General features: G+C 38.7%; 1 protein-coding gene across 1 annotated transcript in view; it reads left to right on the top strand.

Annotated features, from left to right (window-relative positions):
* The window catches only part of LOC144442167 (protein ECT2-like), a 51,073-nt gene extending 30,111 nt beyond the window's left edge, over window positions 1-20,962 (top strand). Inside the window, exons 16-20 of the mRNA XM_078131435.1 lie at window positions 64-211; window positions 12,512-12,675; window positions 13,214-13,299; window positions 13,969-14,164; window positions 20,876-20,962. Of these exons, the coding sequence (XP_077987561.1) occupies window positions 64-211; window positions 12,512-12,675; window positions 13,214-13,299; window positions 13,969-14,164; window positions 20,876-20,962 (681 nt within the window). The remainder of the gene's footprint in view (window positions 1-63; window positions 212-12,511; window positions 12,676-13,213; window positions 13,300-13,968; window positions 14,165-20,875) is intronic.
* Window positions 20,963-26,989: the final 6,027 nt, after the last annotated feature.

Raw genomic sequence — 26,989 nt, 5'->3', positions numbered from 1 at the left:
ATGAAAGTTTTCAGATAGCTAACTTTTACATACATCTTTCATTTATTTTGAAATACTGTGTAGGTATGTAAGAGACGTGGTAAGCTTGCACACACATACAAGAGTCCTGCAGCAGCAGCAACTGCCAAACCACCACAAAAAGGCCATAAACATCTAGAACTATTGCAGTTGTCTCACATTAGGAGAGTGTTGGATATCAATGAGACAGAAGGTAACAAATCTTACAACTCTACAGATCAAATTTAAAATTCATAATGGTAAAAATGTTTTTTCTGTCTGTCTATCTACAATATCTGCTTTCTGTCTGTCTTTAATTATCTGTCTGTCTGTAAGTCTGTCTGTCTGTCTGTCTGTCTGTCTGTCTGTCTGTCTATCTATGTAGATGTGGATATCACTTAGTTTCAAGATGGCAGGTAGTCCAAATTCAACTAATACAGTGTGTGAATTGATCAGAAAAATTATTTGTGGTCAAAGAACTACTCAGCAATTTTGTTTTGAAATGTGTTTGAATATTTCTAGGGGTATCTGGATGACAACTTCATCACAAAATGTCTCTCAAGTATTAATGATATGTAATTAAATTAAGACTAAAAAGTGATAGTACAAGGTTGACAAGTCTGAAATTGGATGTAGTGAGGATGACCCAAGTAATGCCTAGTAGAATCATCACAAGACATTGCAGATTACACCTTGGCCCCTTTGTAAGATTGGTGTGCAGTCTTGATGTACGGTGTGATTACATCAGTCTTTGTAAGATTGGTGTGCAGTCTTGATGTACGGTGTGATTACATCAGTCTTTGTAAGATTGGTGTGCAGTCTTGATGTACGGTGTGATTACATCAGTCTTTGTAAGATTGGTGTGCAGTCTTGATGTACGGTGTGATTACATCAGTCTTTGTAAGATTGGTGTGCAGTCTTGATGTACGGTGTGATTACATCAGTCTTTGTAAGATTGGTGTGCAGTCTTGATGTACGGTGTGATTACATCAGTCTTTGTAAGATTGGTGTGCAGTCTTGATGTACCGTGTGATTACATCAGTCTTTGTAAGATTGGTGTGCAGTCTTGATGTACGGTGTGATTACATCAGTCTTTGTAAGATTGGTGTGCAGTCTTGATGTACAGTTTGAATACATCAGTCTTTGAAAGATTGGTGTGCAGTCTTGATGTACGGTTTGATTACATCAGTCTTTGTAAGATTGGTGTGCAGTCTTGATGTACGGTGTGATTACATCAGTCTTTGTAAGATTGGTGTGCAGTCTTGATGTACGGTGTGATTACATCAGTCTTTGTAAGATTGGTGTGCAGTCTTGATGTACCGTGTGATTACATCAGTCTTTGTAAGATTGGTGTGCAGTCTTGATGTACCGTGTGATTACATCAGTCTTTGTAAGATTGGTGTGCAGTCTTGATGTACAGTGTGATTACATCAGTCTTTGTAAGATTGGTTTGCAGTCTTGATGTACGGTGTGATTACATCAGTCTTTGTAAGATTGGTGTGCAGTCTTGATGTACGGTGTGATTACATCAGTCTTTGTAAGATTGGTGTGCAGTCTTGATGTACGGTGTGATTACATCAGTCTTTGTAAGATTGGTGTGCAGTCTTGATGTACGGTGTGATTACATCAGTCTTTGTAAGATTGGTATGCAGTCTTGATGTACGGTGTGATTACATCAGTCTTTGTAAGATTGGTGTGCAGTCTTGATGTACGGTGTGATTACATCAGTCTTTGTAAGATTGGTGTGCAGTCTTGATGTACCGTGTGATTACATCAGTCTTTGTAAGATTGGTGTGCAGTCTTGATGTACGGTGTGATTACATCAGTCTTTGTAAGATTGGTATGCAGTCTTGATGTACGGTGTGATTACATCAGTCTTTGTAAGATTGGTGTGCAGTCTTGATGTACCGTGTGATTACATCAGTCTTTGTAAGATTGGTGTGCAGTCTTGATGTACGGTGTGATTACATCAGTCTTTGTAAGATTGGTATGCAGTCTTGATGTACGGTGTGATTACATCAGTCTTTGTAAGATTGGTATGCAGTCTTGATGTACGGTGTGATTACATCAGTCTTTGTAAGATTGGTGTGCAGTCTTGATGTACGGTGTGATTACATCAGTCTTTGTAAGATTGGTGTGCAGTCTTGATGTACGGTGTGATTACATCAGTCTTTGTAAGATTGGTGTGCAGTCTTGATGTACGGTTTGATTACATCAGTCTTTGAAAGATTGGTGTGCAGTCTTGATGTACGGTTTGATTACATCAGTCTTTGTAAGATTGGTGTGCAGTCTTGATGTACGGTGTGATTACATCAGTCTTTGTAAGATTGGTGTGCAGTCTTGATGTACGGTGTGATTACATCAGTCTTTGTAAGATTGGTGTGCAGTCTTGATGTACCGTGTGATTACATCAGTCTTTGTAAGATTGGTGTGCAGTCTTGATGTACGGTGTGATTACATCAGTCTTTGTAAGATTGGTGTGCAGTCTTGATGTACAGTGTGATTACATCAGTCTTTGTAAGATTGGTTTGCAGTCTTGATGTACGGTGTGATTACATCAGTCTTTGTAAGATTGGTGTGCAGTCTTGATGTACGGTGTGATTACATCAGTCTTTGTAAGATTGGTGTGCAGTCTTGATGTACGGTGTGATTACATCAGTCTTTGTAAGATTGGTGTGCAGTCTTGATGTACGGTGTGATTACATCAGTCTTTGTAAGATTGGTGTGCAGTCTTGATGTACGGTGTGATTACATCAGTCTTTGTAAGATTGGTGTGCAGTCTTGATGTACGGTGTGATTACATCAGTCTTTGTAAGATTGGTGTGCAGTCTTGATGTACGGTGTGATTACATCAGTCTTTGTAAGATTGGTGTGCAGTCTTGATGTACCGTGTGATTACATCAGTCTCTGTAAGTACGGTGTGATTACATCAGTCTTTGTAAGATTGGTGTGCAGTCTTGATGTACGGTGTGATTACATCAGTCTTTGTAAGATTGGTGTGCAGTCTTGATGTACGGTGTGATTACATCAGTCTTTGTAAGATTGGTGTGCAGTCTTGATGTACGGTGTGATTACATCAGTCTTTGTAAGATTGGTGTGCAGTCTTGATGTACGGTGTGATTACATCAGTCTTTGTAAGATTGGTGTGCAGTCTTGATGTACGGTGTGATTACATCAGTCTTTGTAAGATTGGTGTGCAGTCTTGATGTACGGTGTGATTACATCAGTCTTTGTAAGATTGGTATGCAGTCTTGATGTACGGTGTGATTACATCAGTCTTTGTAAGATTGGTGTGCAGTCTTGATGTACCGTGTGATTACATCAGTCTTTGTAAGATTGGTGTGCAGTCTTGATGTACGGTGTGATTACATCAGTCTTTGTAAGATTGGTATGCAGTCTTGATGTACGGTGTGATTACATCAGTCTTTGTAAGATTGGTATGCAGTCTTGATGTACGGTGTGATTACATCAGTCTTTGTAAGATTGGTGTGCAGTCTTGATGTACGGTGTGATTACATCAGTCTTTGTAAGATTGGTGTGCAGTCTTGATGTACGGTGTGATTACATCAGTCTTTGTAAGATTGGTGTGCAGTCTTGATGTACGGTTTGATTACATCAGTCTTTGAAAGATTGGTGTGCAGTCTTGATGTACGGTTTGATTACATCAGTCTTTGTAAGATTGGTGTGCAGTCTTGATGTACGGTGTGATTACATCAGTCTTTGTAAGATTGGTGTGCAGTCTTGATGTACGGTGTGATTACATCAGTCTTTGTAAGATTGGTGTGCAGTCTTGATGTACCGTGTGATTACATCAGTCTTTGTAAGATTGGTGTGCAGTCTTGATGTACGGTGTGATTACATCAGTCTTTGTAAGATTGGTGTGCAGTCTTGATGTACAGTGTGATTACATCAGTCTTTGTAAGATTGGTTTGCAGTCTTGATGTACGGTGTGATTACATCAGTCTTTGTAAGATTGGTGTGCAGTCTTGATGTACGGTGTGATTACATCAGTCTTTGTAAGATTGGTGTGCAGTCTTGATGTACGGTGTGATTACATCAGTCTTTGTAAGATTGGTGTGCAGTCTTGATGTACGGTGTGATTACATCAGTCTTTGTAAGATTGGTGTGCAGTCTTGATGTACGGTGTGATTACATCAGTCTTTGTAAGATTGGTGTGCAGTCTTGATGTACGGTGTGATTACATCAGTCTTTGTAAGATTGGTGTGCAGTCTTGATGTACGGTGTGATTACATCAGTCTTTGTAAGATTGGTGTGCAGTCTTGATGTACCGTGTGATTACATCAGTCTCTGTAAGTACGGTGTGATTACATCAGTCTTTGTAAGATTGGTGTGCAGTCTTGATGTACGGTGTGATTACATCAGTCTTTGTAAGATTGGTGTGCAGTCTTGATGTACGGTGTGATTACATCAGTCTTTGTAAGATTGGTGTGCAGTCTTGATGTACGGTGTGATTACATCAGTCTTTGTAAGATTGGTGTGCAGTCTTGATGTACCGTGTGATTACATCAGTCTTTGTAAGATTGGTGTGCAGTCTTGATGTACGGTGTGATTACATCAGTCTTTGTAAGATTGGTGTGCAGTCTTGATGTACCGTGTGATTACATCAGTCTTTGTAAGATTGGTTTGCAGTCTTGATGTACGGTGTGATTACATCAGTCTTTGTAAGATTGGTATGCAGTCTTGATGTACGGTGTGATTACATCAGTCTTTGTAAGATTGGTGTGCAGTCTTGATGTACGGTGTGATTACATCAGTCTTTGTAAGATTGGTATGCAGTCTTGATGTACGGTGTGATTACATCAGTCTTTGTAAGATTGGTGTGCAGTCTTGATGTACCGTGTGATTACATCAGTCTCTGTAAGATTGGTGTGCAGTCTTGATGTACGGTTTGATTACTAAGTACATCAGTCTTTGTAAGATTGGTGTGCAGTCTTGATGTACGGTGTGATTACATCAGTCTTTGTAAGATTGGTGTGCAGTCTTGATGTACGGTTTGATTACATCAGTCTTTGTAAGATTGGTGTGCAGTCTTGATGTACGGTGTGATTACATCAGTCTTTGTAAGATTGGTGTGCAGTCTTGATGTACCGTGTGATTACATCAGTCTTTGTAAGATTGGTGTGCAGTCTTGATGTACGGTGTGATTACATCAGTCTTTGTAAGATTGGTGTGCAGTCTTGATGTACGGTGTGATTACATCAGTCTTTGTAAGATTGGTGTGCAGTCTTGATGTACCGTGTGATTACATCAGTCTTTGTAAGATTGGTGTGCAGTCTTGATGTACGGTGTGATTACATCAGTCTTTGTAAGATTGGTGTGCAGTCTTGATGTACGGTGTGATTACATCAGTCTCTGTAAGTACGGTGTGATTACATCAGTCTTTGTAAGATTGGTGTGCAGTCTTGATGTACCGTGTGATTACATCAGTCTTTGTAAGATTGGTGTGTAGTCTTGATGTACGGTTTGATTACATCAGTCTCTGTAAGTACGGTGTGATTACATCAGTCTTTGTAAGATTGGTGTGCAGTCTTGATGTACAGTGTGATTACATCAGTCTTTGTAAGATTGGTGTGCAGTCTTGATGTACGGTGTGATTACATCAGTCTTTGTAAGATTGGTGTGCAGTCTTGATGTACCGTGTGATTACATCAGTCTTTGTAAGATTGGTGTGCAGTCTTGATGTACGGTGTGATTACATCAGTCTTTGTAAGATTGGTGTGCAGTCTTGATGTACGGTGTGATTACATCAGTCTTTGTAAGATTGGTGTGCAGTCTTGATGTACGGTGTGATTACATCAGTCTCTGTAAGATTGGTGTGCAGTCTTGATGTACGGTGTGATTACATCAGTCTCTGTAAGTACGGTGTGATTACATCAGTCTTTGTAAGATTGGTGTGCAGTCTTGATGTACGGTGTGATTACATCAGTCTTTGTAAGATTGGTGTGCAGTCTTGATGTACGGTGTGATTACATCAGTCTTTGTAAGATTGGTGTGCAGTCTTGATGTACGGTGTGATTACATCAGTCTTTGTAAGATTGGTGTGCAGTCTTGATGTACGGTGTGATTACATCAGTCTTTGTAAGATTGGTGTGCAGTCTTGATGTACGGTGTGATTACATCAGTCTTTGTAAGATTGGTGTGCAGTCTTGATGTACGGTGTGATTACATCAGTCTTTGTAAGATTGGTGTGCAGTCTTGATGTACGGTGTGATTACATCAGTCTCTGTAAGATTGGTGTGCAGTCTTGATGTACCGTGTGATTACATCAGTCTCTGTAAGATTGGTGTGCAGTCTTGATGTACGGTGTGATTACATCAGTCTCTGTAAGATTGGTGTGCAGTCTTGATGTACGGTGTGATTACATCAGTCTCTGTAAGATTGGTGTGCAGTCTTGATGTACGGTGTGATTACATCAGTCTCTGTAAGTACGGTGTGATTACATCAGTCTTTGTAAGATTGGTGTGCAGTCGTGATGTACGGTGTGATTACATCAGTCTTTGTAAGATTGGTGTGCAGTCTTGATGTACGGTTTGATTACATCAGTCTTTGTAAGATTGGTGTGCAGTCTTGATGTACGGTTTGATTACATCAGTCTTTGTAAGATTGGTGTGCAGTCTTGATGTACGGTGTGATTACATCAGTCTTTGTAAGATTGGTGTGCAGTCTTGATGTACGGTGTGATTACATCAGTCTTTGTAAGATTGGTGTGCAGTCTTGATGTACCGTGTGATTACATCAGTCTTTGTAAGATTGGTGTGCAGTCTTGATGTACGGTGTGATTACATCAGTCTTTGTAAGATTGGTGTGCAGTCTTGATGTACGGTGTGATTACATCAGTCTTTGTAAGATTGGTGTGCAGTCTTGATGTACCGTGTGATTACATCAGTCTTTGTAAGATTGGTGTGCAGTCTTGATGTACGGTGTGATTACATCAGTCTTTGTAAGATTGGTGTGCAGTCTTGATGTACGGTGTGATTACATCAGTCTCTGTAAGTACGGTGTGATTACATCAGTCTTTGTAAGATTGGTGTGCAGTCTTGATGTACGGTGTGATTACATCAGTCTCTGTAAGATTGGTGTGCAGTCTTGATGTACGGTGTGATTACATCAGTCTTTGTAAGATTGGTGTGCAGTCTTGATGTACCGTGTGATTACATCAGTCTTTGTAAGATTGGTGTGCAGTCTTGATGTACGGTGTGATTACATCAGTCTTTGTAAGATTGGTGTGCAGTCTTGATGTACCGTGTGATTACATCAGTCTCTGTAAGATTGGTGTGCAGTCTTGATGTACCGTGTGATTACATCAGTCTTTGTAAGATTGGTGTGCAGTCTTGATGTACGGTGTGATTACATCAGTCTTTGTAAGATTGGTGTGCAGTCTTGATGTACGGTGTGATTACATCAGTCTTTGTAAGATTGGTGTGCAGTCTTGATGTACGGTGTGATTACATCAGTCTTTGTAAGATTGGTGTGCAGTCTTGATGTACGGTGTGATTACATCAGTCTTTGTAAGATTGGTGTGCAGTCTTGATGTACCGTGTGATTACATCAGTCTTTGTAAGATTGGTGTGCAGTCTTGATGTACGGTTTGATTACATCAGTCTTTGTAAGATTGGTATGCAGTCTTGATGTACGGTGTGATTACATCAGTCTTTGTAAGATTGGTGTGCAGTCTTGATGTACCGTGTGATTACATCAGTCTCTGTAAGATTGGTGTGCAGTCTTGATGTACGGTGTGATTACATCAGTCTTTGTAAGATTGGTGTGCAGTCTTGATGTACGGTGTGATTACATCAGTCTTTGTAAGATTGGTGTGCAGTCTTGATGTACGGTGTGATTACATCAGTCTTTGTAAGATTGGTGTGCAGTCTTGATGTACGGTGTGATTACATCAGTCTTTGTAAGATTGGTGTGCAGTCTTGATGTACGGTGTGATTACATCAGTCTTTGTAAGATTGGTGTGCAGTCTTGATGTACCGTGTGATTACATCAGTCTTTGTAAGATTGGTGTGCAGTCTTGATGTACCGTGTGATTACATCAGTCTTTGTAAGATTGGTGTGCAGTCTTGATGTACAGTGTGATTACATCAGTCTTTGTAAGATTGGTTTGCAGTCTTGATGTACGGTGTGATTACATCAGTCTTTGTAAGATTGGTGTGCAGTCTTGATGTACGGTGTGATTACATCAGTCTTTGTAAGATTGGTGTGCAGTCTTGATGTACGGTGTGATTACATCAGTCTTTGTAAGATTGGTGTGCAGTCTTGATGTACGGTGTGATTACATCAGTCTTTGTAAGATTGGTATGCAGTCTTGATGTACGGTGTGATTACATCAGTCTTTGTAAGATTGGTGTGCAGTCTTGATGTACGGTGTGATTACATCAGTCTTTGTAAGATTGGTGTGCAGTCTTGATGTACGGTGTGATTACATCAGTCTTTGTAAGATTGGTATGCAGTCTTGATGTACGGTGTGATTACATCAGTCTTTGTAAGATTGGTATGCAGTCTTGATGTACGGTGTGATTACATCAGTCTTTGTAAGATTGGTGTGCAGTCTTGATGTACGGTGTGATTACATCAGTCTTTGTAAGATTGGTGTGCAGTCTTGATGTACGGTGTGATTACATCAGTCTTTGTAAGATTGGTGTGCAGTCTTGATGTACGGTGTGATTACATCAGTCTTTGTAAGATTGGTGTGCAGTCTTGATGTACGGTGTGATTACATCAGTCTTTGTAAGATTGGTGTGCAGTCTTGATGTACGGTGTGATTACATCAGTCTTTGTAAGATTGGTATGCAGTCTTGATGTACCGTGTGATTACATCAGTCTCTGTAAGATTGGTGTGCAGTCTTGATGTACGGTTTGATTACATCAGTCTTTGTAAGATTGGTGTGCAGTCTTGATGTACGGTGTGATTACATCAGTCTTTGTAAGATTGGTGTGCAGTCTTGATGTACGGTTTGATTACATCAGTCTTTGTAAGATTGGTGTGCAGTCTTGATGTACGGTGTGATTACATCAGTCTTTGTAAGATTGGTGTGCAGTCTTGATGTACCGTGTGATTACATCAGTCTTTGTAAGATTGGTGTGCAGTCTTGATGTACGGTGTGATTACATCAGTCTTTGTAAGATTGGTGTGCAGTCTTGATGTACGGTGTGATTACATCAGTCTTTGTAAGATTGGTGTGCAGTCTTGATGTACCGTGTGATTACATCAGTCTTTGTAAGATTGGTGTGCAGTCTTGATGTACGGTGTGATTACATCAGTCTTTGTAAGATTGGTGTGCAGTCTTGATGTACGGTGTGATTACATCAGTCTCTGTAAGTACGGTGTGATTACATCAGTCTTTGTAAGATTGGTGTGCAGTCTTGATGTACCGTGTGATTACATCAGTCTTTGTAAGATTGGTGTGTAGTCTTGATGTACGGTTTGATTACATCAGTCTCTGTAAGTACGGTGTGATTACATCAGTCTTTGTAAGATTGGTGTGCAGTCTTGATGTACAGTGTGATTACATCAGTCTTTGTAAGATTGGTGTGCAGTCTTGATGTACGGTGTGATTACATCAGTCTTTGTAAGATTGGTGTGCAGTCTTGATGTACCGTGTGATTACATCAGTCTTTGTAAGATTGGTGTGCAGTCTTGATGTACGGTGTGATTACATCAGTCTTTGTAAGATTGGTGTGCAGTCTTGATGTACGGTGTGATTACATCAGTCTTTGTAAGATTGGTGTGCAGTCTTGATGTACGGTGTGATTACATCAGTCTCTGTAAGATTGGTGTGCAGTCTTGATGTACGGTGTGATTACATCAGTCTCTGTAAGTACGGTGTGATTACATCAGTCTTTGTAAGATTGGTGTGCAGTCTTGATGTACGGTGTGATTACATCAGTCTTTGTAAGATTGGTGTGCAGTCTTGATGTACCGTGTGATTACATCAGTCTTTGTAAGATTGGTGTGCAGTCTTGATGTACGGTGTGATTACATCAGTCTTTGTAAGATTGGTGTGCAGTCTTGATGTACGGTGTGATTACATCAGTCTTTGTAAGATTGGTGTGCAGTCTTGATGTACGGTGTGATTACATCAGTCTTTGTAAGATTGGTGTGCAGTCTTGATGTACGGTGTGATTACATCAGTCTTTGTAAGATTGGTGTGCAGTCTTGATGTACGGTGTGATTACATCAGTCTTTGTAAGATTGGTGTGCAGTCTTGATGTACGGTTTGATTACATCAGTCTTTGTAAGATTGGTGTGCAGTCTTGATGTATGGTTTGATTACATCAGTCTTTGTAAGATTGGTGTGCAGTCTTGATGTACGGTGTGATTACATCAGTCTTTGTAAGATTGGTGTGCAGTCTTGATGTACGGTGTGATTACATCAGTCTTTGTAAGATTGGTGTGCAGTCTTGATGTACGGTGTGATTACATCAGTCTTTGTAAGATTGGTGTGCAGTCTTGATGTACGGTGTGATTACATCAGTCTTTGTAAGATTGGTGTGCAGTCTTGATGTACCGTGTGATTACATCAGTCTTTGTAAGATTGGTGTGCAGTCTTGATGTACGGTGTGATTACATCAGTCTCTGTAAGATTGGTGTGCAGTCTTGATGTACAGTGTGATTACATCAGTCTTTGTAAGATTGGTGTGCAGTCTTGATGTACGGTGTGATTACATCAGTCTTTGTAAGATTGGTGTGCAGTCTTGATGTACGGTGTGATTACATCAGTCTTTGTAAGATTGGTGTGCAGTCTTGATGTACAGTGTGATTACATCAGTCTTTGTAAGATTGGTGTGCAGTCTTGATGTACGGTGTGATTACATCAGTCTTTGTAAGATTGGTGTGCAGTCTTGATGTACCGTGTGATTACATCAGTCTCTGTAAGATTGGTGTGCAGTCTTGATGTACGGTGTGATTACATCAGTCTTTGTAAGATTGGTGTGCAGTCTTGATGTACGGTGTGATTACATCAGTCTTTGTAAGATTGGTGTGCAGTCTTGATGTACGGTGTGATTACATCAGTCTCTGTAAGTACGGTGTGATTACATCAGTCTTTGTAAGATTGGTGTGCAGTCTTGATGTACCGTGTGATTACATCAGTCTCTGTAAGATTGGTGTGCAGTCTTGATGTACGGTGTGATTACATCAGTCTCTGTAAGTACGGTGTGATTACATCAGTCTTTGTAAGATTGGTGTGCAGTCTTGATGTACGGTGTGATTACATCAGTCTTTGTAAGATTGGTGTGCAGTCTTGATGTACGGTTTGATTACATCAGTCTTTGTAAGATTGGTGTGCAGTCTTGATGTACGGTTTGATTACATCAGTCTTTGTAAGATTGGTGTGCAGTCTTGATGTACGGTGTGATTACATCAGTCTTTGTAAGATTGGTGTGCAGTCTTGATGTACGGTGTGATTACATCAGTCTTTGTAAGATTGGTGTGCAGTCTTGATGTACCGTGTGATTACATCAGTCTTTGTAAGATTGGTGTGTAGTCTTGATGTACGGTGTGATTACATCAGTCTTTGTAAGATTGGTGTGCAGTCTTGATGTACGGTGTGATTACATCAGTCTTTGTAAGATTGGTGTGCAGTCTTGATGTACAGTGTGATTACATCAGTCTTTGTAAGATTGGTGTGCAGTCTTGATGTACGGTGTGATTACATCAGTCTTTGTAAGATTGGTGTGCAGTCTTGATGTACGGTGTGATTACATCAGTCTTTGTAAGATTGGTGTGCAGTCTTGATGTACCGTGTGATTACATCAGTCTTTGTAAGATTGGTGTGCAGTCTTGATGTACGGTGTGATTACATCAGTCTTTGTAAGATTGGTGTGCAGTCTTGATGTACGGTGTGATTACATCAGTCTTTGTAAGATTGGTGTGCAGTCTTGATGTACGGTGTGATTACATCAGTCTTTGTAAGATTGGTGTGCAGTCTTGATGTACGGTGTGATTACATCAGTCTTTGTAAGATTGGTGTGCAGTCTTGATGTACGGTGTGATTACATCAGTCTTTGTAAGATTGGTGTGCAGTCTTGATGTACGGTGTGATTACATCAGTCTTTGTAAGATTGGTGTGCAGTCTTGATGTACGGTGTGATTACATCAGTCTTTGTAAGATTGGTGTGCAGTCTTGATGTACGGTGTGATTACATCAGTCTTTGTAAGATTGGTGTGCAGTCTTGATGTACCGTGTGATTACATCAGTCTTTGTAAGATTGGTGTGCAGTCTTGATGTACGGTGTGATTACATCAGTCTTTGTAAGATTGGTGTGCAGTCTTGATGTACCGTGTGATTACATCAGTCTTTGTAAGATTGGTGTGCAGTCTTGATGTACGGTGTGATTACATCAGTCTTTGTAAGATTGGTGTGCAGTCTTGATGTACGGTGTGATTACATCAGTCTTTGTAAGATTGGTGTGCAGTCTTGATGTACCGTGTGATTACATCAGTGTTTGTGACTGTAATACTAACATGTACATATCTCCTCATTAGACTGCCACAATGCATTTGGTCTTTTGGTGAAACCTCCACTTGCTGGTCTAGAAGAAACAGACAGGTTATACATGTTTATGATTGCTGGAGAAGAACATAATAAAATCCAATGGCTGAGAACATTGTGCAAATATATGGCTAATACCACATGTAAAGCTGATGCAGTAAGTACAAATATATGGCTAATACCACATGTAAAGCTGATGCAGTAAGTACAAATATATGGCTAATACCACATGTAAAGCTGATGCAGTAAGTACAAATATATGGCTAATACCACATGTAAAGCTGATGCAGTAAGTACAAATATATGGCTAATACCACATATAAAGCTGGTGCAGTAAGTACAAATATATGGCTAATACCACATGTAAAGCTGATGCAGTAAGTACAAATATATGGCTAATACCACATGTAAAGCTGGTGCAGTAAGTACAAATATACACACATGTAAAGCTGGTGCAGTAAGTACAAATATATGGCTAATACCACATGTAAAGCTGATGCAGTAAGTACAAATATATGGCTAATACCACATGTAAAGCTGGTGCAGTAAGTACAAATATATGGCTAATACCACATGTAAAGCTGGTGCAGTAAGTACAAAATTGAATAGACATCAAAAATGTATTTGAACCATGACTGTATCTTTGACAACTGCAGAAAGATCCAGTTTCTCATATTACTTGTTATCATTTTTAGGAAAACTTTCTGACCAAGATAGAACCACAAGAACTGGATATCTCTAAAAGTGATTTTGACAATGGAAAGTTTGGTAGAGCCATCAGGTGAGTATTATAAATGGTCTATAAGTGTTATCTGTAGAACTAAGAAAGTTTACAGTAAGTGTTATCCGTAGACAGAGTGACATGTAAAGTAAAAAAAGTTTACAGTAAGTGTTATCTGTAGAACTAAGAAAGTTTACAGTAAGTGTTATCCGTAGACAGAGTGACATGTAAAGTAAAAAAAGTTTACAGTAAGTGTTATCTGTAGAACTAAGAAAGTTTACAGTAAGTGTTATCTGTAGAACTAAGAAAGTTTACAGTAAGTGTTATCCGTAGACAGAGTGACATGTAAAGTAAAAAAAGTTTACAGTAAGTGTTATCTGTAGAACTAAGAAAGTTTACAGTAAGTGTTATCCGTAGACAGAGTGACATGTAAAGTAAAAAAAGTTTACAGTAAGTGTTATCTGTAGAACTAAGAAAGTTTACAGTAAGTGTTATCTGTAGAACTAAGAAAGTTTACAGTAAGTGTTATCCGTAGACAGAGTGACATGTAAAGCAACTAAGAAAGTTTACAGTAAGTGTTATCTGTTGACAGAGTGACATGTAAAGTAAAAAAAGTTTACAGTAAGTGTTATCTGTAGAACTAAGAAAGTTTACAGTAAGTGTTATCTGTTGACAGAGTGGCACGTAAAGCAACTAAGAAAGTTTACAGTAAGTGTTATCTGTTGACAGAGTGGCACGTAAAGCAACTAAGAAAGTTGGAAGGACATTTTCATTTAAGAAGACACCAAGAAGATTAGTTCAGAGGGCTAAATCAGTAATGTCAACCAGTATGAGTCCACTAGCCAGCAATACTACAATGCAAGCTGTAACACCGCAGGGAGGTGAAGCCATGGGAGCTAGATTAGCAAGCAGTTCAACACTCAAGGTATTATTTGCTATGTCACCCACTGAGTTCCAAGAATCATATGGACCACTTACAACCAACCTAGGGAGCCTTGATTTATGAATCTTTCTTGGCCACCCTCATGAGTATAGTGTGGAGCTTTCAGCTAGGGTTTATTGTGATTGGGTAGAAAACAATAGAGTAATGACACCTTTTGATTTTACTGTTAATAATTACTATAATAAATAAAGGCAAATTGTACATATTTTCCAGTTTAATAGGTAAACAAACCCTTCTGAAGGCTTCATATAAGCGCCTCATATGAACCAGATTGCTGGATGTTTGAGTAGAGTGTCCACAGTAGGATCTTACAAAATACAAAATCTGACTTGAGTCTGAATTAATCTGCCAGTCCTCAATCCAAAGTTTTGATCCGGATAACGATATGGGGGGGGGGGGGGGGGGGGGGGGGAGACAGGTTTATTTGGATAGGACAGACTACTCATAATAGATGATAATGACCAAATTGTAATTTGACTTGAACTTAAAGGTTATGTTTACCTATAACCTGATGTCACACTTTGCCATCCAACAATGTGATCTCGTCAAATTCAACTCCAAATGAATACATTTGAGCTTTTCTTGTCTTTTAGCTCACTCTGCGTTGACTTGATAAAACTGTCCAAATTGATTAGTCCAGTGATTTCCTGCAGTAGTCTTTCTAGTGTAGATGTTATATATTAGTGTTTGAGTTGAAAGCTGATCTAGTTAGATACCATTTACATGTACATAGAGTCTTATAGACATCAACTACAGTTAATTCAAATTACAGTGGAGCATAGAAATCCGGAATTCGTTATCAGAAGATTATAGGATATATCTACATTTATCAAAGTCCATTGTTAGGCATGTAGGGGTTGTTGTTTTATTTGTTAGATGGTATTTTACTACTGAACACAGGAGGGTTGTAATTACTAACTGAGTAAATGTAAACAAATCCTGTTTTCAACAGTCACTAACAATGTTGTTATATAGCATGTAAAACAACAACCTGTGTTACACATAGTTCTGGTGAATGCTTCCTGTTTTGAGCCTAAGTAATTTGAAATATAACATGTATATTGTCTTAAATAAGTGGTTTTCAGTCTTTCTTCTTTGTGTCTGCCTCTACAGTCTGTCTCTTCACCTCTTCCTCCATCTTATCAAAAGAAACCCAAGTTGTTTTATGCCGGGAAAAAGAGAAGTTGTACACCAGAACTAACTCGTGCTATACGTCATGCAACTAGCCTCTACTTGGCTAATGTGTAGTCAACTAATTTATGTTATACAGACGTCATACAAATTGTATCTACTTGGCCAATGTGTAGTCAACACCATTGTACTATATGTACTCACAAATTCATACAGTTTTCATCTTACACTGTAAAGCACACATAATGCATTGATATTGAAATTGTTGGAGTTAAGCATGGTACATGTTAGTGTGTGTGTGTGTGTGTGTGTGTGTCTGTATGTCAGTAACAAGGAACTAGACACTAGTGTACAGTCTCTGTGTGTGTGTGTATGTGTGTGTATGTGTGTGTGTGTAAGTGACAAGGAACTAGACACTGGTGTATAAAATCAGTGTCTGTCTGTTTGTGTGTGTGTGTGTGTGTGTGTGTGTGTGTGTGTGTGTGTGTGTGTGTGTGACAAGGAACTAGATACTGGTGTATACATTATAATCAGATAGATTATAGATTACAAATACCATGATAGTGTAGTGTATTGTAGTTGTTCAACATGTCTGTTCACTTCATTTCATTTCAGTATGCCTATTTAGTGAGTGAGCTCCTACTCTCCCCAAGGAAAAAGAAAAAGTGAGAGCGAACAGAAAAGGTACTTGCATATACGATATAGATAAAATCCCCTATGATAAGGTAATAGTCAACTCTGTGTAACTACTACATGTACCTAGTATATAGTAATGTTGTTAACATTTACAAAGGCAGTGATTGTCTCATTATTTTAAACACATGGTATTTCTAAGACATTGATCAGATACCAAATGCATTTTTGTTGACTGTATTGTATAGTCTCGGTTACCCAGACTCTCACGGCCGGAGGCTATGCCTATGAGACCACCCAAAACGAGAGTCTGAGGAAATAAGATTTTAACTCACCCACACAGGAAGTAGTCTCTGGAGCAGTGCATCATGGGTAATACTTGACTCCAACATTACAGGCTGAACAATTTGGGTACCCTCGTCTGATATATATTAATTACAACAAAAAGGCCTTGTAAACCCATTTTTTATGCTTGGAAGAAATGTACTGTGTGACTAATCTGTCGCAGGATAGTTGGAACATCGTTTTCCCAGACACTTGTTTGGGGAGGTCTTGTAGGTAGAGCCCCAGCAGTGAGAGTCTGGGTAACCAAGACTATATGTACTGGGAGGAGCCTAGGGTGACAACTTGGATTGTACGAAAATATGGATAACTTTTTGTGGTCACTATGAGATGTTATATTTTGTATACAGAGTTTGTAAACTAAATGAAGTTATTCATCTCTGACTCTTGATGAAATCATACCTACTGCAGTACCGGTGCTATCATTTCACACACATCATATGCATACCTACTGCCGTACCGGTATTATCAATTCACACACATCATATGCATACCTACTGCCGTACCGGTGCTATCAATTCACACACATCATATGCATACCTACTGCTGTACCGGTGCTATCAATTCACACACATCATATGCATACCTACTGCCATACCGATACTATCAATTCACACACATGATATGCATACCTACTGCCGTACCGGTACTATCAATTCACACACATCATATGCATACCTACTGCCGTACCGGTGCTATCAATTCACACACATCATATGCATACCTACTGCCATACCGGTACTATCAATTCACACACATGATATGCATACCTACTGCCGTACCGGTACTATCAATTCACACACATGATATGCATACCTACTGCCATACCGGTACTATCAATTCACACACATGATATGCATACCTACTGCCATACCGGTACTATCAATTCACACACATCATATGCATACCTACTGCCGTACCGGTGCTATCAATTCACACACATCATATGCATACCTACTGCCATACCGGTACTATCAATTCACACACATGATATGCATACCTACTGCCGTACCGATGCTATCAATTCACAAACATCATATGCATACCTACTGCTGTACCGGTACTATCAATTCACACACATCATATGCATACCTACTGCCGTACCGATGCTATCAATTCACAAACATCATATGCATACCTACTGTGGTACCGGTATTATCAATTTACACACATCATATGCATACCTACTGCCATACCGGTGCTATCAATTCACAAACATCATATGCATACCTACTGTGGTACCGGTATTATCAATTTACACACATCATATGCATACCTACTGCCATACCGGTGCTATCAATTCACACACATCATATGCATACCTACTGCCATACTGGTACTATCAATTCACACACATGATATGCATACCTACTGCCGTACCGGTGCTATCAATTCACACACATCATATGCATACCTACTGCTGTACCGGTACTATCAATTCACACACATGATATGCATACCTACTGCCATACCGGTGCTATCAATTCACACACATCATATGCATACCTACTGCCGTACCGGTGCTATCAATTCACACACATCATATGCATACCTACTGCCATACCGGTGCTATCAATTCACAAACATCATATGCATACCTACTGCCATACCGGTGCTATCAATTCACACACATCATATGCATACCTACTGCCATACCGGTGCTATCAATTCACAAACATCATATGCATACCTACTGCCATACTGGTGCTATCAATTCACACACATCATATGCATACCTACTGCCGTACCGGTGCTATCATTTCACACACATCATATGCATACCTACTGCCGTACCGGTGCTATCAATTCACACACATCATATGCATACCTACTGCCGTACCGGTGCTATCAATTCACACACATCATATGCATACCTACTGCCGTACCGGTGCTATCATTTCACACACATCATATGCATACCTACTGCCGTACTGGTGCTATCAATTCACACACATCATATGCATACCTACTGCCGTACCGGTGCTATCAATTCACACACATCATATGCATACCTACTGTGGTACAGGTGCTATCAATTCACACACATCATATGCATACCTACTGCCATACCGGTGCTATCAATTCACACACATCATATGCATACCTACTGCCATACCGGTGCTATCAATTCACACACATCATTAGACTCTCTCACAGTCCTCGGAACTTCGCTTTACTAAAATCGACGCTAAATGAATTATTTTGTATGTACCGATACCATCTACATAACGTACTCCATCGTACTCGAACAACCTTGTACTGTGCGCCCTCATCGACCACATAGAGATATATGTTCGTTGACGTGTGACTGCGACGCTCCGTGTTATCGCGAAGTCCGAGGTAGTATACAAAACGAAGATCGGACTTCGCGATAACACAGAGCGTCGCAGTCACACGTCAACGAACATATATCTCTACTGCTGTACTGGTACTATCAATTCACACACATCATATGCATACCTACTGCCATACCGGTATTATCAATTCACACACATCATATGCATACCTACTGCCATACCGGTGCTATCAATTCACACACATCATATGCATACCTACTGCCGTACTGGTGCTATCAATTCACACACATGATATGCATACCTACTGCCGTACCGGTGCTATCAATTCACACACATCATATGCATACCTACTGCCATACCGGTACTATCAATTCACACACATCATATGCATACCTACTGCCATACCGATGCTATCAATTCACAAACATCATATGCATACCTACTGCCGTACAGGTGCTATCAATTCACACACATCATATGCATTTTCTGCCGTACCGGTGCTATCAATTAACACACATGATATGCATACCTACTGCCGTACCGGTGCTATCAATTAACACACATCATATGCATACCTACTGCCGTACCGGTGCTATCAATTCACACACATCATATGCATACCTACTGCCGTACCAGTGCTATCAATTCACACACATCATATGCATACCTACTGCCGTACCAGTGCTATCAATTCACACACATCATATGCATACCTACTGCCGTACCAGTGCTATCAATTCACACACATCATATGCATACCTACTGCCGTACCAGTGCTATCAATTCACACACATCATATGCATACCTACTGCCATACCGGTGCTATCAATTCACACACATCATATGCATACCTACTGCCGTACCGGTGCTATCAATTCACAAACATCATATGCATACCTACTGCCGTACCAGTGCTATCAATTCACACACATCATATGCATACCTACTGCCGTATCGGTGCTATCAATTCACACACATCATATGCATACCTACTGCCGTACCGGTGCTATCAATTCACACACATGATATGCATACATTTGTAGGGATATGTTTAGTCCTCTTTTGTATACAAACAAATAACCCTTGGTAGAGAGAGGAATTTATAAACTGCAGTTAAGTGATGACCTAATAAAGGTGTGATTCCTATTATATGCTTAGGTTAGAAAAGTTAGTAAACACTATACCTCACATGTCAGAGTTGTACCTTCATTTGAAATGAGCCGTTCAATGGAAGAGAGAGTACCTTGTTGTCTTGATTATATCTATTGTCTGTCACCAATGCACATTGGCAGTTTAATTTGTCTGTGCAGACCATGATGACTGCCTTCAGTGTACGGAAGTTAACAGCAAAGAAGATTGAACACTTTTAGCCGATGTCCTTCCATAACATTCCAGGAAGGGGTGACGATGGGGGTGCAGGGTTAGAGGGTGCTCCCATAGAAAGATATATGTGTCATTTTTTCTCACAAAAATATTGCCAATAGCATTGTAGCACAACTGTTTTTAAAAATGTTTACCCACATGCTGATCCATGCTAGGTATAGGTGTTCATTTGCTGAATGATTATCCAGTTGCCTATCCAACCCTGTTGTTATCTTTGCAATATACACAATCATTTGGCTGTTGCTATGGGTGTGGTCTTGTTGCTTGGTATATTTGCATACATATTTTTAATGTTTATTCACTTGTCTATTAATCACTCTTGTTATCTTTGCAATATAAGTGATCATTTGGCTGTTGCTATGGGCATGGTCTTGTTGCTAGGCAAATTTACATACATTTTTTGAATATTTGTTCATTTGTCTAAGAATCCCTGTTATCTTTGTGAAATACACCACCGTTTGGCTGTTGCAAATCTAAATTAACATGCCCCTGAGAATATTCTCACCAAATTTCATGCCAATCTGCCCAGTAGTTTTGGAGTCTAAGTTTTTTAACCAAAAATCCCATTTCTTTTAACTCAAAAATGACTCTCTAAGTCGGCTAAATTGCATCATATCCCAAAACAAATTGACGTGCATATGTTAGTCATAGGTCATTTTCCATTTACTAAGTTTGAAAGAATTCGGTCAATGAATGTCCAAAAAATGGCTCTGGACACACAGACGGATGAAGCCCAATCTATAAGCCCCAAAGTCAATCATTCATGTCCATCCTTCTATCATTTACTATCATTCAGTGTTTCCATTGCAATGTCTATCATTGTATCAATCTCTATGTATATTGCAAATGTCACTATTTATTGCATGTGGGTTAGTGACTAATTGGTTGTTGTGTGTTTGTTTTGTAGGCCATGTCTCCAATCAGCCTTCCACCATTACCATCCAAGAGATTCAAGAATCATACCATTGGACACAAAGGCAATGTTCATCTCTGAGTAATAACAGCATCAACACTGCCAATATAATGAATATGCTGTTTTTCACTGCCAATATAATGACCACACTATTTTTCACTGCCAACATATTACCATGCTGTGTTTCACTGCCAACATATTACCATGCTGTGTTTCACTACCTACATATTACCATGCTGTGTTTCACTGGCAACATATTACCACGCTGTGTTTCACTGCCAACATATTACCACGCTGTGTTTCACTGCCAACATATTGCCATAATGGGGGGGGGGGGGGGGGGCAAATACTGGATTCCATGCATCTGTTCCATAGATCTCTTTATCTCTTTATATTTCACTTGTCATATTTGTTGGAATCTAGGATAATATGTATAGTTGCCTAGCAACTATGTGTATATACAAAGACCTAGCAATTAAAGTGTCTACCGCTAGTATCATGATGAACTTTCTGTCAGTATTTGGAATTTTGACTGTGTCCTTTTGTACAACAGGCCATTCCATACACTTCACAGACACTACAAATAATTGATTAAATCAGCATGTGACCATGGCAGTCAGCACTTTCATTTATGTTTTTTGAATATGTATAACACATTGGCTTTACTTAAATACACTTGGTACCAGCACATTATTCATTTCCTTGAATCTATCAGTGATAAATATAATTAGTTTTTTATTGGTGTAAACCACAACCAAGATATTTTGTATATATATATCAAGGACTACATTTGTGTAAGACAAGTACATGTATGATACAAGTGTATAGTACTGGATTCCTTATAGTAAAGTACTTCCATCAATTTTCATTAGTATTTGTAGGGCTATGTCAACTGTGGAGGCTTGTTTGTTATTTGTACATGTAGTCAATTATTTATTGTAACTGTTATGTTAATGGTATACACAAGTTTTAGTACATAGACAAAGAAATCAATTACACTGCCTTTTTTACTACCGGTACTTATTATGTACAATTCTACACTGCCATTAAATTATATCTTATAGTATGGTTATTTTCCCAAAAAAAACAGAAGGAGAGAGAGCACCATTTCCCATTTGATGGGGAGCTTAACTCTTGTAGTGCATAGAATGAAAGAAAGCATGCATGTAGAATTTATCTATGTTTATACAAAAACAGCATAATTAATCTTCAATCTTCATATCTTAACACATAATAATCAGGGTAAATTTGTTGACATTTTCAAAGCTGTGTAATAAAAACCAAAATGTTCATGAACTTGATACTTGAGTTTGTCATATATAATGTGGAGAGTTGTGCATACAAATCTGAAACACTGAAAGTGAAAGTGTCTGATATTTTGTATGATTGATGGTGTAACTATAAAATCTATTCTATGACTGAAAGCACAGGCTGCAACTGGAACTTTTCTTTTCTGAACATTTTTTGTTTGGTACAGAACTGATAATATTATACACTGTGAACAGTATTGTATCATCTGTACGTAAACATTGATAATATTGTACACTGTGAACAGTATTGTATCATCTGTACATAAACATTGATAATATTGTACACTGTGAACAGTATTGTATCATCTGTACATAAACATTGATAATATTGTACACTGTGAACAGTATTGTATCATCTGTACATAAACATTGATAATATTGTACACTGTGAACAGTATTGTATCATCTGTACGTAAACATTGATAATATTATACACTGAACAGTATTGTATCATCTGTACATAAACATTGATAATATTGTACACTGTGAACAGTATTGTATCATCTGTACATAAACATTTTGTGTAGATGTATACATGATAAATCAACAGACCACAAGACTTCCAAAAGTACTTTTTTCGTCAAAATTTTTGTACGACTTTTTGTCACCTTATACTTGCATCTGTAGCAACTGGTCCAAAAACGGCATGAATGTAAGGGATTGCAGGTCCACACATCAATATTGAACACATTGCCTGGCCTATATTCGGGCTATAGCACCCATTTATTACACCCGAGGGACTGTGAGTTACCAGAATCACATGCTACTTCCCAAGGCTGAAGGCCGAGGGAAATAGCATGTGATTCTGGTAACTCACAGTCATGAGGGGGTAATGAACGGGTGCTATAGCCCAAATATAGGCCAGGCAATGTGTTTTATAATATACCTCATGCTGTGAACTCGCGGTGGCAGACGACATCGTCAGAAGCTGCCATTTTGACCTGCTGTGAACTCATGGAGGTCACATGACCATGTAATAGTTGACGGAACTATTTCCCTAGGGAAATAGTCATTCTATTTTCCTATCACGTGACTGATTCTAGCGAATCATGGCACAGCATTATCACCTCAGTTCAGTTGTGCTAAAAAAATCGCTAAAATTAGAAAATTACTCATCTCAATTTGGCATGAATAAACCTGAATAGCCTCTCCCCGAGGAATGTGCACACCAAATATCAAAACAATGCGACCATTGTTGTGGAGAAATTGAAAATATCATTTTTGACCAAAATACTCAAAAAATTCGCTAAAAATAGAAAATGACTTGAGGGGATGTGTCTTCTATGAAGACTTGTTCCCTCTGCAGGTGCACACGGTACTCCATGCATGAGCCAAGCTCTGACATCCTGCAGCAAAATTGCAGATCATAACCAAATTTGTAGCATTTTACAATGTAAGCATAAGCGTATTACAATAAAGTGAACTAGTTGGAGTCTAATGGACGGTACAATTTTGCTAATCAAACAACACACAATGACAATTTGAACTTAATGTTATTTATTCATGAAACACTTCAACAATACAAATATGCATAAAAAATACAACTCTTGGTTCTATAGTCAGCTGATTTATACAAATATAGTCAATGAAAAAGTACAGAAAGTCAAACAGTTCAACAGCATTTGGCACAACACAAGAAATTATGATTTTAAAAGAATAACTATTTCTACTTTTGGTTCTACATTTGTGGATGGATGCTTTAGTTCTTAAATGCATATCTTACACCATTCTCAAATATACTAAAACATATCTTACACCATTCTCAAATATACTAAAACATGTATAAGTCAAAATAGAATTTACATACCCCAGTAATTATGTAGGTATATTTTGATTTCAGCTTATTAGTAATATCCCAGTGTAAACTGTATTTCAAACATGGTACTTTTATTTATCAAATTTGTTTTGACAAAAAAAATTATATTTCTACACATACTGTGTTTCAAAGTTTGAAAAATGTATTAATAAATAGAATAGAACTAACATAAGACAGCTGTGAAATCATCTAATTTACAAGATTTTAATTGAAATAAGGTTTAACAGGAATACAAATGATGTAATCTGAATTTACTGTGTCATCTGATATTGGACCATTTCCTATTGTTATGGCACACAGTTTATCTGGATACTGACAACTTTTAAACTAAACTGATACAAATGATACTTTACCATTCCTTAGGTCAACAGGTTAGTTCTTGTTCTAGTATCTTTTAGCCAGCAAATGAATAGTTTGACAAAGCCTGTCAACCTGAACAGGTTAAATGTTACTCATAAGAAATTACAACCCTTGGTTGGCTGTGTTTCAAGAACTAATAATTACATTCCTTAGTTGATTGGCACTGTGAAGTATACATATATTGGCAACCCATATCTAGACATAGTGATGACATCCCATATCTAGACATAGTGATGACATCCCATATCTAGACATAGTGATGATATCCCATATCTAGACATAGTGATGATATCCCATATCTAGACATAGTGATGATATCCCATATCTAGACATAGCAATGACATCCCATATCTAGACATAGCGATGACATCCCATATCTAGACATAGCGATGACATCCCATATCTAGACATAGTGATGACATCCCATATCTAGACATAGTGATGACATCCCATATCTAGACATAGCGATGACATCCCATATCTAGACATAGCGATGACATCCCATATCTAGACATAGTGATGACATCCCATATCTAGACATAGTGATGATATCCCATATCTAGACATAGCGATGACATCCCATATCTAGACATAGTGATGATATCCCATATCTAGACATAGTGATGACAACCCATATCTAGACATAGTGATGATATCCCATATCTAGACATAGCGATGACATCCCATATCTAGACATAGTGATGATATCCCATATCTAGACATAGTGATGATATCCCATATCTAGACATAGTGATGACATCCCATATCTAGACATAGCGATGACATCCCATATCTAGACATAGTGATGACATCCCATATCTAGACATAGTGATGATATCCCATATCTCGACATAGTGATGATATCCCATATCTAGACATAGCGATAGAAGTACATACATTGGCAACCCATATCTAGACATAGTGATGACATCCCATATCTAGACATAGTGATGACATCCCATATCTAGACATAGTGATGACATCCCATATCTAGACATAGTGATGACATCCCATATCTAGACATAGCGATGACATCCCATATCTAGACATAGCGATGACATCCCATATCTAGACATAGTGATGATATCCCATATCTAGACATAGTGATGACATCCCATATCTAGACATAGTGATGACATCCCATATCTAGACATAGTGATGATATCCCATATCTAGACATAGCGATGGAAGAACATATATTGGCAACCCATATCTAGACATAGTGATGACATCCCACATCTAGACATAGTGATGACATCCCATATCTAGACATAGTGATGATATCCCATATCTAGACATAGCGATAGAAGTACATACATTGGCAACCCATATCTAGACACTGCGATGGCAACCCATGTCTAGACATAGTGATGATATCCCATATCTAGACATAGTGATGATATCCCATATCTAGACATAGCAATGACATCCCATATCTAGACATAGTGATGACATCCCATATCTAGACATAGTGATGATATCCCATATCTAGACATAGTGATGACATCCCATATCTAGACATAGTGATGACATCCCATATCTAGACATAGCGATGACATCCCATATCTAGACACTGCGATGACATCCCATATCTAGACATAGCGATGACATCCCATATCTAGACATAGCGATGACATCCCATATCTAGACATAGCGATGACATCCCATATCTAGACATAGCGATGACATCCAATATCTAGACATAGTGATGACATCCCATATCTAGACATAGTGATGACATCCCATATCTAGACATAGCGATGACATCCCATATCTAGACATAGCGATGATATCCCATATCTAGACATAGCGATGATATCCCATATCTAGACATAGTGATGACATCCCATATCTAGACATAGCGATGATATCCCATATCTAGACATAGTGATGACATCCCATATCTAGACATAGCAATGGAAGTACATATATTGGCAACCCATATCTAGACATAGTGATGATATCCCATATCTAGACATAGTGATGACATCCCATATCTAGACATAGTGATGACATCCCATATCTAGACATAGTGATGACATCCCATATCTAGACATAGTGATGACATCCCATATCTAGACACTGCGATGACATCCCATATCTAGACATAGTGATGACATCCCATATCTAGACATAGTGATGACATCCCATATCTAGACACTGCGATGACATCCCATATCTATAGATGGAAGTACATATATTGGCAACCCATATCTAGACATAGTGATGGAAGTACATATATTGGCAACCCATATCTAGACACTGCGATGACATCCCATATCTAGACATAGCGATGACATCCCATATCTATAGATGGAAGTACATATATTGGCAACCCATATCTAGACATAGTGATGACATCCCATATCTAGACATAGTGATGACATCCCATATCTAGACATAGCGATGGAAGTACATATATTGGCAACCCATATCTAGACATAGTGATGACATCCCATATCTATAGATGGAAGTACATATATTGGCAACCCATATCTAGACATAGTGATGACATCCCATATCTAGACATAGTGATGACATCCCATATCTAGACACTGCGATGACATCCCATATCTAGACATAGCGATGGAAGAACATATATTGGCAACCCATATCTAGACA

The sequence above is a fragment of the Glandiceps talaboti genome, chromosome 11, assembly GCF_964340395.1.
Source record: "Glandiceps talaboti chromosome 11, keGlaTala1.1, whole genome shotgun sequence".
NCBI classification, from domain to species: domain Eukaryota; kingdom Metazoa; phylum Hemichordata; class Enteropneusta; family Spengelidae; genus Glandiceps; species Glandiceps talaboti.
This window is presented reverse-complemented; position numbering and strand designations above follow the sequence as displayed.